This window comes from Hyperolius riggenbachi, chromosome 2, assembly GCF_040937935.1.
Source record: "Hyperolius riggenbachi isolate aHypRig1 chromosome 2, aHypRig1.pri, whole genome shotgun sequence".
Lineage (NCBI taxonomy): Eukaryota > Metazoa > Chordata > Amphibia > Anura > Hyperoliidae > Hyperolius > Hyperolius riggenbachi.
This window is the reverse complement of record NC_090647.1, coordinates 417,385,361-417,405,069: the sequence shown is the minus strand read 5'-3', so window position 1 is coordinate 417,405,069 and position 19,709 is coordinate 417,385,361. Positions and strand designations below refer to the sequence as shown.

Sequence of the window (19,709 nt, the reverse complement as noted above, 5' to 3'; positions counted from 1 at the left end):
TGTAAACAGTGCACTTTGGAGGTGATCTGAGGGTGGGTCTGCGGGCGATCTGATGGTGTGGGTGGGTGATCAGATCAGGGTCTGATCTGATGGGTGGCAGTGACAGGTGGTGACAGGGGGTGATTGATGGGTGATTTACAGGTGATTGACAGGTGATCAGTGGGTGATTACAGGGAAGAATAGATGTATACAGTACACAGGGGGAGTCTGGGGGGGCCTGGGGAGAGTCTGAGGGGTGGGGGTGATCAGGAGCTCCCAGGGAGCAGTTTAGGACCTAATCTATAATATAGCGCTGATAGATAGTGACAGGGAGTGATTGATGGGTGATTAAGGGGGGTGATTGGGTGCAAACAGGGGTCTCGGGGGTGGGCTGGGGGGGGTCTGAGAGGTGCTGTGGGCGATCAGAGGGCAGGGGGGCAGGATCAGTGTGTTTGGGTGCTTACCTGGGGGGCTGCAGCCTGCCCTGGTGGTCCCTCGATCACTGGGACCACCAGGGCAGGAGGCAGCCTGTATAATACACTTTGTATACATTACAAAGCGTATTATACGCTTCCTATGCGGCGATTGAGGGGTTAACAACCGGCCGGCGCTTCCGAATGGCCGGCGGGTTGACATTGCAGGTGGGTGGAGCCTATTGCCGGCCGATGCGCGCGCATAGCAGCGCGCGATCCCCGGCCAGCCAGCACATAACGAGTAGCGGCTGAAGGCGGTCATTATGTGGTTAATATGCGGCAGTTGATGGATGGATTTGCACTTTTCTTAACTGTAGTGCAGTTCTAGAAATTCACGCTAAACTGCCACAATTAAGTAGGTTTGAAGAAGTTTCTTATTTTCATACAGTACAGTCCTTACAGTTCTAACAGCTGGTTAGAACTGTTTAAAGCGGACCTGAACTCGGAACGTCCTCTCTGCTCTAAAAGATACGCAACAGCATAATAACCTTGAGGGCTCTTGCACACTACATGCGATTCCAATTCCGATTTGCGATTTTCACATGATTTTACATGCGATTCCGATTTTTTATTGGTACTGCATGCTGAGTTTTTTCTGCATGTGTCTTCTTGTGTTGATAGCATGCAGGGAAAATCGGAATTGCAAATTGGAAATGCAAATCAAATTTGCTGTGTACAGGGGGCCTGAAACAAAAAACATTTCTTTGTTACAGCTGATACAAATCCTAAAATAAATCTGCACTGTTTCTACTTCCTGTTTCATGGAAGCAAACATATTGTTAGCATCCTGTGCTTTCAAATGAGCTTATCTGCCATCTCTACCATGCCAGTCACGTGACACAGGGGAGAGATCAAATTACAATTTGGGATTGGACACAAATGAGGGGGAATTAAACAGGCTATACTATCTAAATACATACAGGGAGCATTTCTCTATGTTTTTCTTTTGTCCTGTGCAAGAGCTCAGGTCCACTCTAAAGTCAATGGGAACCGTTTTATTTTATTTTTTTAGCTATGCAGCACAGCCTACCTCATTCTCCTGTATCAGTCTGTCCTCAGTTCGTAATTATTTATGTTCCTTGGCCCCCCAAAACTGTTTTTCTTCTTTGACCAGTTCGGTCGAATATTGTATTAGGGAAGAGAAGGCAGAGCTTCTTTTCCCTGCTCTGTCACTCCTCCGAGATGGGCAGCCATCTCCTCCCCTTGCTCCGCCCTTTCAGTCGCGCTCCCGTTGATGCGCGGCTCCCCTACTGTGGGCTGTGATCGAACATTTTTAGTATACCTATTGCTCAGTGAAGGTACTAACATACCTTCACACGTTTCTATTGTGCCGGCAGCTCCTTTGACTGTGCATTCATGAGTCACAGTCTCAAGTGCTGCGTGCCCGCGCGATGTTCTATACGTGTGCGCGCGTGCATGTAATCACGGCCGTGCACCCGAAAATCTCCTTCTCTCGCGCTATTTTATCGGTGCTTGAGAATGGGAGATAGATGGGAGGAAGAGGCTGCCGACCCGGAAGTTAAAGCAAAGGTCGGCAGCCATCTTGGATGTGAGAGGCACGATTTTCGGGCTGTACTTAACGTCCAGGGGCGGGGGGAGCGGCGATAATGTAAAGAGGTACACAGACAGACTTTTTATTTCACATCCATCAATGTCATTTAAAAAAAAAATATTTTGATTCCCAATGGCTTTAAGAAGAAAATAAACTTTCAGTAATACTTCATTAAATCTGGCCCAATAAGTGGGGATACTGTTACTTGGGAGGAGAAGAGGGAGGTTAGTGTTATTGGTTAGGATTAAAGGCATCAGGAAGAGGTTAGCTGTAAAGTGGGGTTAGATTGAAGCGAGTTTAGAATTAAGTAAGAGGTTAACATTACAGATGGAAGTTAGGGTTATGAAGGGGAATTTCATTATGAGGATTTGTTACCTTGAAAAACAGGAGGATAACCAATAAAACTGCCAGCAAGAACAGCTTTGCTTAGCCAAGATAGGAACTGTATACTCTAACCACACCTGGCCAATGAAACTAGCACTACATATTCTACACCCAACTTGAACATTAAATAGATATAAAAGTACTCAAGTTTAAAAAAACAAACAAACCCAATTTAAGTAGACATACAATAGACATAAATATAAACATTCATCTTTTTGAATCTAAACCACACCTTTTCTTTTATTTACATTATAAATCTACAAGCAAAGAATAAAAGTGAGGCTGGACATGCCACAGTTTTAAAAGATGCAGGCTTTATCAGAAGATCCCAGCTAACCTGTTCTGATATTTATACACTGGACCAAAATGCCCAAGGCTGTATATATTCCAAAAAATGCTTTTACCCCTTCACCTCCCCAAGACTAGTAACTACGTCCCTACAAAATGCTATAACTCCGTGCAGGGACGTAGCTGCTATGTCCCTTCCCGCTCGCCCCGTGCGCTCCCGCGATCGTTACCACCACTAACCGTTAGCCAGAGGATTAATAAATGGGAACAAAGTTGCCATTCATTGATCTAAGTCCCCATGTGAATGAACGCTACTGTCTATTAAACGGCACTCTCATTCCCAGAAACGCATACTTACACATCCATGCATTACTTCCTCTATGCGTAGTAATACTAAGCATAGGGAAGTTATGCGCGAGGACATCTTGAAAAAAAAAATTACAATTAAAATGAAAGCATAAATAGTTACCTTAGGACTGAACCTTTTTAATATGTATGTCAAGAGGGAATATTATTGTTACTTTATAAATAATGGGCTTGTAATTAGGGATGGCTGTAAAACTGAAAAAATGCACCTTTAATTCCAAATAAAATATTGGCGCCATACATTGTACAAGGGAAACATTTTATATGTTGCAATAACCGGGTTAAATTGCTAAATAAAATGTTTTGGTTTTAATTAAGGTAGCATTTATTATTTTAAAACTATAATGGCCGAAAACGGAGAAATAATGTTTTTTTCCATTTTTTTCTTCCTTTTCCTTTTAAAATACATTTAGAATTAAATACTTCCTAGCAAAAAGTATCCCCCAAAGAAAGCCTAATTGGGGGCAAAAAAACAAGATATAGATTGTTTCATTGTGATAAGTAGTAATAGGTTATAGGTGAATGAATGGAAGAAGCGCTGACAGGTGAAAAGTGCTCTGGTTTTTTTAAGGGGAAAAACCCTTGGAGGTGAAGTGATTAAACCACAAGAGTGCTTTAAACCACAAGCTAATACAAATTTGAATATTTATTTTTGAAATACTGCAAAAAAAAAGCGTATGAAAAAAATCCAAAACTATTTTTTTTATTATGAAACTCATAGGGCCCAATCCAATTAACTTTTTTGTCTAAGTTTTCTCCTACAAGATAATGTTTCATCTTCTGTTTAAAATAACTTTTCAGCACTCTACAATTAAGAAAAATATAGAGGTTAAAAGTACAATTAAAATTATTCTGAGTATTTTTGCTTGCTGGTGGCTTAAAAGGCGTTCAATTGACAAGATACTAAAATATAATCTAGGAGAAAACTTGGGAGAAAAAGTTAATTGGATTGGGCCCATATTTCTTTATGACAGAGTTATCTAAGAATAAGTTAGAAAACAAAAGCCAATCTTGAAGAGTCATGCTTGCTCTAAACCCAACCACCCTGCACACTCATCTAATCTAAAGTCTGGCATACACCGCTCAGTATTTCTAATATATGAATTGTTAATTTAATAAAAACATGTCAAAAATCTATTAAGACATTTTTCTCCACTACCTCTCTATTTTTCTCACTCTCAACCATCTAGAGATGAGCGTAATGACCTAATTACGATTTTGCGAAATTTCGCGTAATTAGTGTAATTACGATTATGGCCGTAAGTACATAATCGTAACGAAGAAGGATTTCGCAAGATTTCGCGTAAGCGTAATTTTCGCGTAATTTTCGCATTACAGTCGTATCATGCCGTAATTTCGCATTAAACGCTACCGTAATTTCGCGTTAAACCGTAACGCTCCGTATAATATAAAAAAGCCGCCGACTTTAAGGGTTAATAGCAAAGCCCCCTTAAATGCTAAGAGCCTCAAATTTGGAGAATATATTAAGGAGATCAGGAGGAATAAGAGGAAATTTTTTTTTTCAAAAAGACCTTATAGTTTTTGAGAAAATCGATGTTAAAGTTTCAAAGGAAAAATGTAAACATTTAAAAACCCGCCGACTTTAACGGTTAATAGCAAAGCCTGCTTAAAGTTTAGGAACACCAAATTCCCAGGGTATATTAAGGGGATCAGTGGGAATAAGAGGAAAAAAAATTTTTTCAAAAAGACCTTATAGTTTTTGAGAAAATCGATTTTTAAGTTTCAAGGGCGAAAATGTCTTTTAAATGCGGAAAATGTCAGTTTTTTTTGCACAGGTAACAATAGTGTATTATTTTCATAGATTCCCCCAAGTGGGAAGAGTTTTACTTACTTCGTTCTGAGTGTGGGAAATATAAAAAAAAAACGACGTGGAGTCCCCCCTCCCAGACCTCTTTAACCCCTTGTCCCCCATGCAGGCTGGGATAGCCAGAATGCGGAGCACCGGCCGCGTGGGGCTCCGCACCCTGACTATACCAGCCCGCATGGTCCATGGATTGGGGGGTCTCGGAAGGGGAGGGGCAGCCAAGCTTTCCCCTCCCCCTCCGAGCCCTTGTCCAATCCAAGGACAAGGGGCTCTTCTCCACCTCCGATGGGCGGTGGAGGTGGAGGCCGCGATTTCCTGGGTGGGGGGTTCATGGTGGAATCTGGGAGTCCCCTTTAAAAAGGGGTCCCCCAGATGCCCACCCCCCTCCCAGGAGAAATGAGTATAGAGGTACTTGTAGTACCCCTTACCCATTTCCTTTAAGAGTTAAAAGTAAATAAACACACAAACACATAGAAAAAGTATTTTAATTGAACAAAAAACATAACCAGGAAAAAAGTCCTTTAATATTCTTAATTAACCATTAATACTTACCTGTCCCTTTAAATAAATGATCCCACGCAATATCCTCGGAAATGTTCTATCAGTTACAATGTAACAAAGTTATTATGTAACAACTTTGTTACATTGTAACTACGCCGCACCCGACGCCACTCGCCGCTCAGCCGCCGCATACGCGTCCGTGCAGGACGCTAAGTCCCCGCAGCTCCCGCTGTCCACCCCGCCCACATCTGTCACCCACATGTCACCCACATGTGGGTGACATGTGGGTGACATGTGGGAGAGGCGGGGAGGGCAGCGGAGCCGGCGGGGACTTAGCGTCCTGCACGGACCCGACAGAGCTCTGAGCTATATAGCTCAGAGCTCTCTAAAGCATCTTTGTATTTGGGCTCCAAGGAGCCCCATTGGTCCTTAGCAGACCAATGGGGTTCCTTCAAATCAGAAGGAACCCCATTGGTCTGCTAAGGACCAATGGGGCTCCTTGGAGCCCAAATACAAAGATGCTTTTGAGAGCTCTGAGCTATAGCTCAGAGCTCGGGTCCTGCAGCGCAGACGCGGTGGCGGCGGCGGCGGTGAGTGACGTCGGGTGCGGCGTAGTTACAATGTAACAAAGTTGTTACATAATAACTTTGTTACATTGTAACTGATAGAACATTTCCGAGGATATTGCGTGGGATCATTTATTTAAAGGGACAGGTAAGTATTAATGGTTAATTAAGAATATTAAAGGACTTTTTTCGTGGTTATGTTTTTTGTTCAATTAAAATACTTTTTCTATGTGTTTGTGTGTTTATTTACTTTTAACTCTTAAAGGAAATGGGTAAGGGGTACTACAAGTACCTCTATACTCATTTCTCCTGGGAGGGGGGTGGGCATCTGGGGGACCCCTTTTTAAAGGGGACTCCCAGATTCCACCATAAACCCCCCACCCAGGAAATCGCGGCCTCCACCTCCACCGCCCATCGGAGGTGGAGAAGAGCCCCTTGTCCTTGGATTGGACAAGGGCTCGGAGGGGGAGGGGAAAGCTTGGCTGCCCCTCCCCTTCCGAGACCCCCCAATCCATGGACCATGCGGGCTGGTATAGTCAGGGTGCGGAGCCCCACGCGGCCGGTGCTCCGCATTCTGGCTATCCCAGCCTGCATGGGGGACAAGGGGTTAAAGAGGTCTGGGAGGGGGGACCCCACGTCGTTTTTTTTTTATATTTCCCACACTCAGAACGAAGTAAGTAAAACTCTTCCCACTTGGGGGAATCTATGAAAATAATACACTATTGTTACCTGTGCAAAAAAAACTGACATTTTCCGCATTTAAAAGACATTTTCGCCCTTGAAACTTAAAAATCGATTTTCTCAAAAACTATAAGGTCTTTTTGAAAAAAATTTTTTTCCTCTTATTCCCACTGATCCCCTTAATATACCCTGGGAATTTGGTGTTCCTAAACTTTAAGCAGGCTTTGCTATTAACCGTTAAAGTCGGCGGGTTTTTAAATGTTTACATTTTTCCTTTGAAACTTTAACATCGATTTTCTCAAAAACTATAAGGTCTTTTTGAAAAAAAAATTTTTCCTCTTATTCCTCCTGATCTCCTTAATATATTCTCCAAATTTGAGGCTCTTAGCATTTAAGGGGGCTTTGCTATTAACCCTTAAAGTCGGCGGCTTTTTTATATTATACGGAGCGTTACGGTTTAACGCGAAATTACGGTAGCGTTTAATGCGAAATTACGGCATGAACGAAACGCGAAATTTCGCGTTGAAAATTACGCTTACGGTATTTTCAATTACGATTTTAATGGCAATTTCGCTACGCTAATTTCGCATCGTAATCGCAAATTTCGCATGCGTAATTATAGTAATGCGAAATTACGAAAATTTCAGCTCAACTCTACAACCATCTCTTTCTCTCTGTGTGCTTTGTCTCTCTCCACTGCCTCTCTCTGTTTCTCTCTAGTTCTCTAGCTCTCTTTTTGACCCTCCTACTTCTCTGTAACCTGGTTATCTCTCAACATTTCTCTCTCTTCACTCCACAACTCTTCTTTCTATGCGCCATATTCTATTCAAGGTGATAATTAGCTTGCGGATGCAAACTACTTATCACCTTGCCATCACGCAAGGATTACCGGCAAATCCTATTGCCAGTTTCCTTTGTGCGATGGGCAATCGTTAGGGAGCATTACTCAGGCGAAAGCCTGAGTGATGCTCCCTTTTTCCAGGTGACGGGGAGCGAGGCTTTACCCTGTCCTTCAGCACCATGGCCTTGCTCCCCACACATGCACTTGCACCTGCCGAACATGCCTGCACCACCGCGAGAGGCGATGGGTGATTAGTGGCGATATGTATATTACTTGCGGATGAAGGGCACAACTACAGGGGAATACGGAGATGTGTGGCAGCCCAACGGGAAGCTCTGGGGTTCTCCTTATTACTGGATATCCCCAGATGCAGTGGGGACATTAGCTGGTTTTGACCTGCTCTTTGCAGGTCTAAGCTAATGCTCATGTCTGCTAAGAAGCATCGCTTCCTAGGAGGTATGAAAAGAACAACTGGATAGCGTGTAAAGAACTCGCTGGGAGATTATATCGCCTAAGCGAGATCTTTGCCAAGGAGGGGGGTTAGGTTGAATTGGATTAGGCGATGCTCCCATCGCCTAGTTTAAGAATTAGCCAACACTTAGCGCTGGCAAGTTCTGCAATAGAATATGGCCATGTGACTCTATTCCCACCAACTCTTTTTCTTCTGGCCCACCTTCTCACCTTTTCCCTCTTTCTCTTACCTTGTCTGCTATGGTCAGTGGAGGAGGTGTTTGGAAATCTGTGGGTGACAGAAGGCAGACACAATTAAGACTTGGACACAATTAAGACCATGCTGAACTGTGGGTACAGGCTCTTTGTGCCTTGACCTACAAATGCCATAAAGTCAAGCCAGGGGCGTAACTAGAAATCACTGGGCCCCCCTGCGAATATTTGGATGGGGCCCCCCCCCATAGGTGCCAAATAATCGTAATGGGGCAGCGTTTCACTGTAAATTAATTGTAAAGTGGGCAGCATTTTACCAGACAATCGTAATGCGGGCCAGAAAATCGTAATGTGGGCAGAGTTCACCAGAAAATCGTAATGTGGGCCTTTAGAAAATAATAATGTGGGCAGAGTTCACCAGAAAATCGTAATGTGGGCACCAGTCGCCAGAAAATCGTAACGTGAGCAGCAGTCACCAGAAAATTGTAACGTGGACAGCATTCACCAGACAATCGTAATGTGGGCAGCGTTCACCAGAATATCGTAATGTGGGACAGAAAATCGTAATGTGGGCAGAGTTCACCAGAATATCGTAATGTGGGCAGCGTTCACCAGAAAATTGTAACATGGACAGCATTCACCAGACAATCGTAACGTGGGCAGTGTTCAACAGAAAATCATAATGTGGGCCAGAAAATCGTAATGTGGGCAGCAGTCAGTCACCAGAATAACATAATGTGGGCAGCACACACCAGAAAATCCTAATGTCGGCAGCAGTCACCAGAAAATCCTTATGTGGGCAGCAGTCACCAGAAAATCCTTATGTGGGCAGCAGTCACCAGAAAATCCTTATGTGGGCAGCAGTCACCAGAAAATCCTTATGTGGGCAGCAGACACCAGAAAATCGCAATGTGGGCAGCAGTCACCAGAAAATCGCAATGTGGGCAGCAGTCACCAGAAAATCGCAATGTGGGCAGCAGTGACCAGAAAATCGCAATGTGGGCAGCAGTCACCAGAAAATCCTAATGTGGGCAGCATACACCAGAAAATCGTAATGTGGGCAGCAGACACCAAAAAATCGCAATGTGGGCAGCAGACACCTGAAAATCGTAATGTGGGCAGCAGACACCTGAAAATCGCAATGTGGGCAGCAGACACCTGAAAATCGTAATGTGGGCAGCAGACACCTGAAAATCGCAATGTGGGCAACAGTGACCAGAAAATCGCAATGTGGGCAGCAGTGACCAGAAAATCGTAATGTGGGCAGCAGACACCTGAAAATCGCAATGTGGGCAGCAGACACCAGAAAATCGTAATGTGGGCAGCAGACACCAGAAAATCGCAATGTGGGCAGCAGACACCAGAAAATCGCAATGTGGGCAGCAGACACCAGAAAATCATAATGTGGGCAGCAGACACCTGAAAATCGTAAAATGTGGGCAGCAGGCACCTGAAAATCGTAATGTGGGCAGCAGACACCAGAAAATCGTAATGTGGGCAGCAGACACCTGAAAATCGTAATGTGGGCAGCAGACACCAGAAAATCGCAATGTGGGCAGCAGTGACCAGAAAATCGCAATGAGGGCAGCAGTGACCAGAAAATCGTAATGTGGGCAGCAGACACCTGAAAATCGTAATGTGGGCAGCAGACACTAGAAAAATCGCAATGTGGGCAGCCGTAATGTGTGCAGCAGACACCTGAAAATCATAATGTGGGCAGCAGTGACCAGAAAATCGCAATGTGGGCAGCAGTGACCAGGAAATCGTAATGTGGGCAGCATACACCAGAAAATCGCAATGTGGGCAGCAGTGACCAGAAAATCGTAATGTGGGCAGCAGACACCTGAAAATCATAATGTGGGCAGCAGTGACCAGAAAATCGTAATGTGTGCAGCAGACACCTGAAAATCACAATGTAGGCAGCAGACACTAGAAATAAAAATGCACCTGTTAAAAAAAACACAATTCACTTACCTGACAGAAGTCTTCTCCTCTCCCGGCATCTGGCTCGCAGCTCCCCGAGTCCTCCTGCAGCACATATCCCGCGCTGACAGGCAGAGTGCAGGGCTACAGCAAGATGGCTGCCGAAGCCCTGTACTATAGAGATGGGAAGTTCGGATCTTTTCAATGATCCGGATGATTCGAATCGGATCATTGAAGAGATCCGGATCTTTGATCCGAATCTCGGATCATTTTACTACCGGAAGCATTCGGGGGTGAAATGAACAGCAGGACAGGTCTGTGGACAGGAGAAGGGGAGGGAGTGGACACACAGAGAAGGGGAGAAGATGGACAGAGGGCAGGGAGTGGACAGGGAAGGGAGGAGGGACGAGCAGAGAGCAGAAATGTTTGCACACAATACCCACATGCAGCAATCATATGCTTTACATATGTTTCACCTATATGTGCATCTGTGTACTTTGAAAGAAAAGGTCGCACAGTGAAAGAAAGCATTCCCAGAAGATAAGTGCAGCTGTTTAGTGCCGAGTGCAGGAGGATTATATTGCCTTTCAATCACAGTGCCTGCAAAGTTACTGAGCTGTGCTGAGCCAAAAGCTTCCAATGTGATCACTGTGCAGCACTACGGAACAGACAGCCTATAATGGGCAGCACGTTATAGCCAGTATGTGTGCTCTACACATATCTGGCAGTGGCACCCATGTCCCCTCTCTCTCATCTACCTGTCTCCCTGCAAGGCTGGCTCCCATCCAACAGAGCGATCCCTGCTTCCAGGACGCCGCTGCCCGCTGAGAGGGGGCGTGTCGCTCCTGGCCCCGCCCCTTTTGCGATCCGAATCGTTCATTTTGATGATTCGGATGATCGACTCATAAAATAGATTCGGATCAAAGATCCGAATCGTTCATGATCCGGACAACACTACTGTACTAGAGACACAAATAGTCTCCAGTGCAGGGCTTCTTCGGCGGCCATCTTGCCATAGCCCTGCTCTGCCTGCCGGAGACTATGCAGGCTGCCGGAGCGGGGCTGTGGGGAATGAACTGGCGCAACGCTGCGGCCAGTTGAGCACCTTGCTGGGGGGTCCAGAGCAGCGCTCCCCCCATGCACAGTGAGCGGGCCCCAGAGCAGCCCCGGGCCCCCCTGCGGCTGAGGGGGTCGCATCCCCGGTAGGTACGCCGGTGAGTCAAGCTATTATTAAATAGAAATAGAGGAAACTGATGCTTGGTATCAATGTTTAAATTCATGACAACAAATAAAGCAATTTTGTGATCTTTCCAAATGCTCGGTTCATGTTTATAAAGTGCTTTAACTCATAGATACTTTTTAATTGGTTCTTTGTTGCCCCAAGTCTATACTCTTGTTGAAATGACAAATTGTATATATATATTTATTGCAAAACTTTCAGCTGTATTTAATCTGTTTCTTCTTTTATTGCCTCTTACACTCACATAGATATATTTTACTTACAGGATTTGCTTTATTAGGAGGCCATCCCTGTTTTCTGACCACACAGGATATTCATTTGGGAGTCAATGAAAGCCTGAAGGACACAGCAAGGTCTGTTTCATGCAGTCTGTCCCCTGTAGATTCCTCTGTTTCTGCAAAAGAAATGCAGTTTTCTATTATTCCAACTTATATCATCAGAGTTTCAACCACAGTGTACTTACTGTAATTACAATAATGTCAGGACAATCAAACACACAAAGCAACCATAGGAAGCTATCTAATATACATACATTTTATGTTTAATTATTAACCTGCTAAAACTGTGCCCATTGGTAGATTGGTAGATTTTCTGAGTAAAGTATATGGAATATACATATTAATAGAATGTAAAACACCCAGAAGGATGTGCTTATGGGATCTGTACAATCCAACAATCAATGTATTATTGTTATGCACTGAGGCGGCCTCAGGGGGCAAGTGGGGCAACCGCCCCAGGCCCCACATTTGAAGAAGGCCCTGCACCCTCTGCAGGGGCCTCAGATATCTCTGTAACAGTACCTTGTCACGGAGCAGCAAACCGGGGGAGACTGGTCAATAGCAGCAGCACCAGCTTCCCATTAGCCAATGTTGGAGCCAGTGCAGTTTCTAGGCTAAAATGCACCCAGGGCGAGGGTGTAAAAATTGCGCCCCCCCCCCAGGTCTCCCAGTATAGGTAGCCAGGCATAGGTGAGCCAGTATAGTTGCCCCCGGTATAGGTTAACAAAGTAGGTGCCTCCAGTATAGATAGCTAGGTGGGTGCCTCTAATATAGGTAGCCAGAATAGTTGCCCCCAGCATAGGTTAGATAGCTAGGTGCCCCCAGTATAGGTTAGTTAGGTAGGTGCCTGCAATATAGGTAGCCAGTATAGTTGCCACCTATATAGGCTAGCTAGGTAGGTAGGTGCCCCCAATACAGGTTAGATAAGTAAGTGCCCCCAATAAAGGTTAGATAAGTAAGTGCCCCAAGTAAAGGTTTGATAGGTAGGTGCCCCCCAGTATAGGTTAGATAGGTAGATGCCTGCAATATAGGTAACCAGTATAGTTGCCACCTGTATAGGCTAGGTAGGTAGGTGCCCCCAGTATAGGTTAGATAGGTAGGTGCCCCCCAGTATAGGTTAGATAGGTAGGTGCCCCCCCAGTAAAGGTTAGATTAGGCAGGTGCCCCCCAGTATAGGTTACATTAGGTAGGTGCCCCCCAGTATAAGTTAGATTAGGTAGCTGCCCCCCAGTACAGGTGAGATAGGTAGCTGCCCCCCAGTATAGGTTAGATTAGGTAGGTGTCCCCCAGTATAAGTTAGATTAGGTAGCTGCCCCCCAGTATAGGTGAGATAGGTAGCTGCCCCCAGTATAGGTTAGATTAGGTAGGTGTCCCCCAATATAGGTTAGATTAGGTAGGTGTCCCCCAGTATTGGTTAGATTACGTAGCTGCCCCCCAGTATAGGTTAGATAGGTAGCTGCCCCCCAGTATAGTTGAGATAGGTAGCTGCCCCCAGTATAGGTTAGATTAGGTAGCTGCCCCCCAGTATAGGTTAGATAGGTAGCTGCCCCCCCAGTATAGGTGAGATAGGTAGCTGCCCCGAGTATAGGTTAGATTAGGTAGGTGTCCCCCAATATAGGTTAGATTAGGTAGGTGCCCCCCAGTATAGGTTAGATTAGGTAGGTCCCCCCAGTATAGGTTAGATTCGGTAGGTGCCCCCCAGTATAGGTTAGATAGGTAGCTGCCCCCCAGTATAGGTGAGATAGGTAGCTGCCCCAAGTATAGGTGAGATTAGGTAGGTGTCCCCCAATATAGGTTAGATAGGCAGCTTCCCCCCATAATGGAGGGGGGAGCCGGAGCCACGGGGAGGGCAGCCCTCCCTCTCCCCGGGCCGCCCTCCGTGCTCCCCCCTCAGATCAGATGCAGAGTAATTAATTAGCGCAGCAGCAAGCGTACATAACTACTCACCTCCCTGCGTTCCACTGGCCGCTCACTCGCCGCTGATCTCCTCTCGGCATAGACGCTGATACACACGCTGCTTCCGGCTAAACAGGAAGCAGCGTGTGTATCAGCGTCTATGCCGAGAGGAGATCCCTGAATAATCTAGGCCCTGGATACATGAAAGATATGTTACAGCTGCGTAGCAATCCCCGCATTCTCAGATCCACAGGTTCTAATAATCTAGTCATACCCAGAGTCCACTTGGAAACTTTTGGTCCCAGAGCCTTCTGTCATGCTGCCCCTACGTTTTGGAACTCCTTACCTCAACAGATCAGGACAGCCCCGTCCCTGGACGTGTTTAAATCCAGACTGAAAACCCACCTGTTCAGTCTGGCATTTGCAGAAATATAACTTTTGTTGAGTGAATACTTCATCCTACTAATTACTGAATCTGAGAGAGCCTAAGCGCTTTGAGTCCTATGGGAGAAAAGCGCTATAGAAATGTTATTGTATTGTATTATTGTATCTGTGTGTGTGTCTGGTGTGTGTGTGCATCTATAGCATATCTGTGTCTCTAGGCCCCGCATATGACACTCGCCGCAGGCCCCCGCGTACTGTAAGGCCGCCTCTGGTTATGCATCACTATAGCACAGGCATCTTCTACTGTGCCTTACAGGGTACACAGACATGTCACTAACTGTCCCTCAGAGAAGCTCACAATCTAATCTCTACCATAGTCTAAGGTTAGTTTTGGATAGAACCAAATTAACTTACTAATATGGCTATACGATGTCCCTAGGTTTTATTGCTGTCTGTGTAGTGTTCCTATTGAGGCATTGCCATTAAATCCTAGTAGCCTCCCTGGCGTTCTGATTCCCCAGGATTTCCGTGCAAAAAGTGGTTCAATTAATTTCCAATAATTTTCAACCTTTTTTTTTTTCCAATCAATTTTTTAAAAATATTGAATTCAATACAGGTTATTGTATTGAATTCAACTTAAAAAAAATGTTTGCAGTGAGATGTTGACGCTGTGTGACCCTGGTGTCATCAACGCCGATCGGCGGGGGACATGTCATCGCTGAGGGAGAAGCAAAATCCATACACGGACATGGAAGACGGCACTGGGGAAGCTATCAGAGGTACGTGACGAGGGATCAGCACGCCAATGGTGAGTATAAGACCCAGATGTGAAGGCAGGTGTATAGGGAGCCACATGTAGCCAGGTGTCAGGGTAGCCAGGAGTGTAGCCAGATGTCAGGGTAGCCAGATGTCAGGATAGTCAGGAGTGTAGCCAGATGTCAGGGTAGCCAGGAGTGTAGCCAGATGTCAGTGTAGCCAGATGTCAGGGTAGCCAGATGTCAGGGTAGTCAGGAGTGTAGCCAGATGTCAGGGTAGCCAGATGTCAGGGTAGCCAGATGTCAGGGTAGTCAGGAGTGTAGCCAGATGTCAGAGTAGGCAGATGTCAGGGTAGCCAGGAGTGTAGCCAGATGTCAGTGTAGCCAGATGTCAGGGTAGCCAGATGTCAGGGTAGCCAGGAGTGTAGCCAGATGTCAGGGTAGTCAGGAGTGTAGCCAGATGTCAGGGTAGCCAGATGTCAGGGTAGCCAGGAGTGTAGCCAGATGTCAGGGTAGCCAGATGTCAGGAGTGTAGCCAGATGTCAGGGTAGCCAGGAGTGTAGCCAGCTATGGGTAGCCAAGTGTGTAGCCAGGTATATAGGGTGCCAGGTTTAGCCAGTTATAGGGAGGTAGGTGTAGCCAGTTATAGGGTGCCAGGTGTAGCCAGGTATATAGGGGAGCCAGGTATATAGGGTGCCAGGTGTAGCCAGGAGTATAAGGTGCCAGATGTCCCCTCCCTCCCGATCTCCCCCCCCTCGATCCTCACCTTTGGGCTGGGGGATCCCCCTCTGCGGGTGGGGGATCCCCCTTCTGTGCGGTGACGTCACCAAGTCTCGTAATGTAACTGTAAACAGACGGGACTTTGCGATGGAGGAAGAAGTGCTGCGCTGGAGAGGGCCGCTGGGTGAGTAGTTCTATTTGCTCAAAGGGCTTAGACAGGGAAGGGGGGGGGAAGCGAGGATGGGGGGGAGGGGTAGAGGCCACCCGCACGCCGCACAGTAGGGGGATCCCCCCACCTGCAGAGGGGGATCCCCCAGCCCAAAATACCCCGCACAGAAGGGGGATCCCCCCACCCGCAGAGGGGGATCCCCCAGCTCAAAATACCCCGCACAGAAGGGGGATTACCCCACCCACAGAGGGGGATCCCCCAGCCCAAAATACCCCGCACAGAAGGGGGATCCCCCCACCCGCAGAGGGGGATCCCCCAGCTCAAAATACCCCGCACAGAAGGAGGATCCCCCCACCCGCAGAGGGGGATCCCCCAGCCCAAAATACCCCGCACAGAAGGGGGATCCCCCCGCTCGCCCTAGCACATTCTCTCCCTAGGGATTCCCTAGGGAGAAGCATGCAGCAGCCTTCAGAGGCTGCTGCAGCGCTGCTGATCACAGCGTGAGGGGAAAGTGCAGGACGAGCTGAGCTCGTTCAGAACATTTCCAGCAAGTTTTCTTTGGACGACCTCAGCTCGTCCAGAACGCTAGGCAGGTTAATACTAAAATACTTTTCTCCTATGTTGCTGTCACTTACAGTAAGGAGTAGAAATCTGACAGAAGTGACAGGCTTTGGACTAGTCCATCTCTTCATAGGGGATTCTCAGCATTTTATTCTTTTTAACCACTTGAGGACCTAGGGCTTTCTACCCCTTAAGGACCGGCCACTTTTTTTCCATTCAGACCACTGCAGCTTTCACGGTTTATTGCTCGCTCATACAACCTACCACCTAAATGAATTTTGGCTCCTTTTCTTGTCACTAATAAAGCTTTCTTTTGGTGCTATTTGATTGCTCCTGCGATTTTTACTTTTTATTATATTCATCAAAAAAGACATGAATTTTGGCAAAAAAATGATTTTTTTAACTTTCTGTGCTGACATTTTTCAAATAAAGTAAAATTTCTGTATACATGCAGCGCGAAAAATGTGGACAAACATGTTTTTGATAAAAAAAACCCCATTCAGTGTATATTTATTGGTTTGGGTAAAAGTTATAGCGTTTACAAACTATGGTGCAAAAAGTGAATTTTCCCATTTTCAAGCATCTCTGACTTTTCTGACCCCCTGTCATGTTTCATGAGGGGCTAGAATTCCAGGATAGTATAAATACCCCCCAAATGACCCCATTTTGGAAAGAAGACATCCCAAAGTATTCACTGAGAGGCATAGTGAGTTCATAGAAGATATTATTTTTTGTCACAAGTAAGCGGAAAATGACACTTTGTGAGAAAAAAAAAAAAAAAAAAAAGTTTCCATTTCTTCTAACTTGCGACATAAAAAAATGAAATCTGCCACGGACTCACCATGCCCCTCTCTGAATACCTTGAAGGGTCTACTTTCCAAAATGGGGTCATTTGTGGGGTGTGTTTACTGTCCTGACATTTTGGGGGGTGCTAAATTGTAAGCACCCCTGTAAAGCCTAAAGGTGCTCATTGGACTTTGGACCTCTTAGCGCAGTTAGGCTGCAAAAAAGTGCCACACATGTGGTATTGCCGTACTCAGGAGAAGTAGTATAATGTGTTTTGGGGTGTATTTTTACACATACCCATGCTGGGTGGGAGAAATATCTCTGTAAATGACAATTTGTTAATTTTTTTTACACACAATTGTCCATTTACAGAGATCTTTCTCCCACTCAGCATGGGTATGTGTAAAAATACACCACAAAACACATTATACTACTTCTCCTGAGTACGGCGATACCACATGTGTGGCACTTTTTTGCACCCTAACTGCGCTAAAGGGTCCAAAGTCCAATGAGTACCTTTAGGATTTCACAGGTCATTTTGAGAAATTTCGTTTCAAGACTACTCCTCACGGTTTAGGGCCCCTAAAATGCCAGGGCAGTATAGGAACCCCACAAATGACCCTATTTTAGAAAGAAGACACCCCAAGGTATTCCGTTAGGAGTATGGTGAGTTCATAGAAGATTTTATTTTTTGTCAAAAGTTAGCGGAAAATGACACTTTGTGAAAAAACACAATTAAAATCAATTTCCGCTAACTTGTGACAAAAAATAAAATCTTCTATGAACTCGCCATACTACTAACGGAATACCTTGGGGTGTCTTCTTTCTAAAATGGGGTCATTTGTGGGGTTCCTATACTGCCCTGGCATTTTAGGGGCCCTAAACCGTGAGGAGTAGTCTTGAAACGAAATTTCTCAAAAATGACCTGTGAAATCCTAAAGGTACTCATTGGACTTTGGGCCCTTTAGCGCAGTTAGGGTGCAAAAAAAGTGCCACACATGTGGTATCGCCATACTCGGGAGAAGTAGTACAATGTGTTTTGGGGTGTATTTTTACACATACCCATGCTGGGTGGGAGAAATACCTCTGTAAATGGACAATTGTGTGTAAAAAAAATCAAAAGATTGTCATTTACAGAGGTATTTCTCCCACCCAGCATGGGTATGTGTAAAAATACACCCCAAAACACATTATACTACTTCTCCCGAGTACAGCGATACCACATGTGTGGCACTTGTTTGCACCCTAACTGCACTAAGGGGCCCAAAGTCCAATGAGTACCTTTAGGATTTCACAGGTCATTTTTGCTTCAAGACTACTCCTCGCGGTTTAGGGCCCCTAAAATGCCAGGGCAGTATAGGAACCCCACTAATGACCCCATTTTAGAAGGAAGACACCCCAAGGTATTCCGTTAGGAGTATGGTGAGTTCATAGAAGTTTTTATTTTTTTGTCACAAGTTAGCGGAAATTGATTTTAATAGTTTTTTTTCACAAAGTGTCATTTTCCGCTAACTTGTGACAAAAAATAAAATCTTCTATGAACTCACCATACTCCGTACGGAATACCTTTGGGTGTCTTCTTTCTAGAATGGGGTCATTTGTGGGGTTCCTATACTGCCCTGGCATTTTAGGGGCCCTAAACCGTGAGGAGTAGTCTTGAAACCAAATGTCGCAAAATGACCTGTGAAATCCTAAAGGTACTCATTGGACTTTGGGCCCCTTAGCGTACTTAGGGTGTAAAAAAGTGCCACACATGTGGTACCGCCGTACTCAGGAGAAGTAGTATAATGTGTTTTGGGGTGTATTTTTACACATACCCATGCTAAGTGGGAGAAATATCTCTGTAAATGACAATTGTTTGATTTTTTTACACACAATTGTCCATTTACATAGAAATTTCTCCCACCCAGCATGGGTATGTGTAAAAATACACCCCAAAACACATTATACTACTTTTCCTGAGTACGGCGGTACCACATGTGTGACACTTTTTTGCAGCCTAGGTCCGCTAAGGGGCCCAACGTCCTATTCACAGGTCATTTTGAGGCATTTGTTTTCTAGACTACTCCTCGCGGTTTAGGGCCCCTAAAATGCCAGGACAGTATAGGAACCCCGCAAGTGACCCCATTTTAGAAAGAAGACACCCCAAGGTATTCTGTTAGGTGTATGACGAGTTCATAGAAGATTTTATTTTTTTGTCAAAAGTTAGCGGAAAGTGACACTTTGTGGAAAAAAAACAATAAAAATCAATTTCCGCTAACTTTTGACAAAAAATAAAATCTTCTATGAACTCGTCATACACCTAACAGAATACCTTGGGGTGTCTTTTTTTCTAAAATGGGGACACTTGTGGGGTTCCTATACCGCCCTGGCATTTTACGGGCCCAAAACCATGAGTAGTCTGGAAACCAAATGTCTCAAAATGACTGTTCAGGGGTATAAGCATCTGCAAATTTTGATGACAGGTGGTCTATGAGGGGGCGAATTTTGTGGAACCGGTCATAAGCAGGGTGGCCTTTTAGATGACAGGTTGTATTGGGCCTGATCTGATGGATAGGAGTGCTAGGGGGTGACAGGAGGGGATTGATGGGTGTCTCAGGGGGTGGTTAGAGGGGAAAATAGATGCAATCAATGCACTGGGGAGGTGATTGGAAGGGGGTCTGAGGGGGATCTGAGGGTTTGGACGAGTGATCAGGAGCCCACACGGGGCAAATTAGGGCCTGATCTGATGGGTAGGTGTGCTAGGGGGTGACAGGAGGTGATTGATGGGTGTCTCAAGGTGTGATTAGAGGGGGGAATAGATGCAAGCAATGCACTGGCGAGGTGATCAGGGCTGGGGTCTGAGGGCATTCTGAGGGTGTGGGCGGGTGATTGAGTG

General features: G+C 45.5%; 1 protein-coding gene across 3 annotated transcripts in view; it reads left to right on the top strand.

Moving 5' to 3' along the window:
* OTC (ornithine transcarbamylase) overlaps positions 1-19,709 on the top strand; it is a 134,278-nt gene that overhangs the window by 62,783 nt on the left and 51,786 nt on the right. For all 3 annotated transcript variants that reach the window (XM_068269876.1, XM_068269875.1, XM_068269874.1), the window contains exon 4: positions 11,548-11,635. In XM_068269876.1, the coding sequence (XP_068125977.1) occupies positions 11,548-11,635 (88 nt within the window). The remainder of the gene's footprint in view (positions 1-11,547; positions 11,636-19,709) is intronic.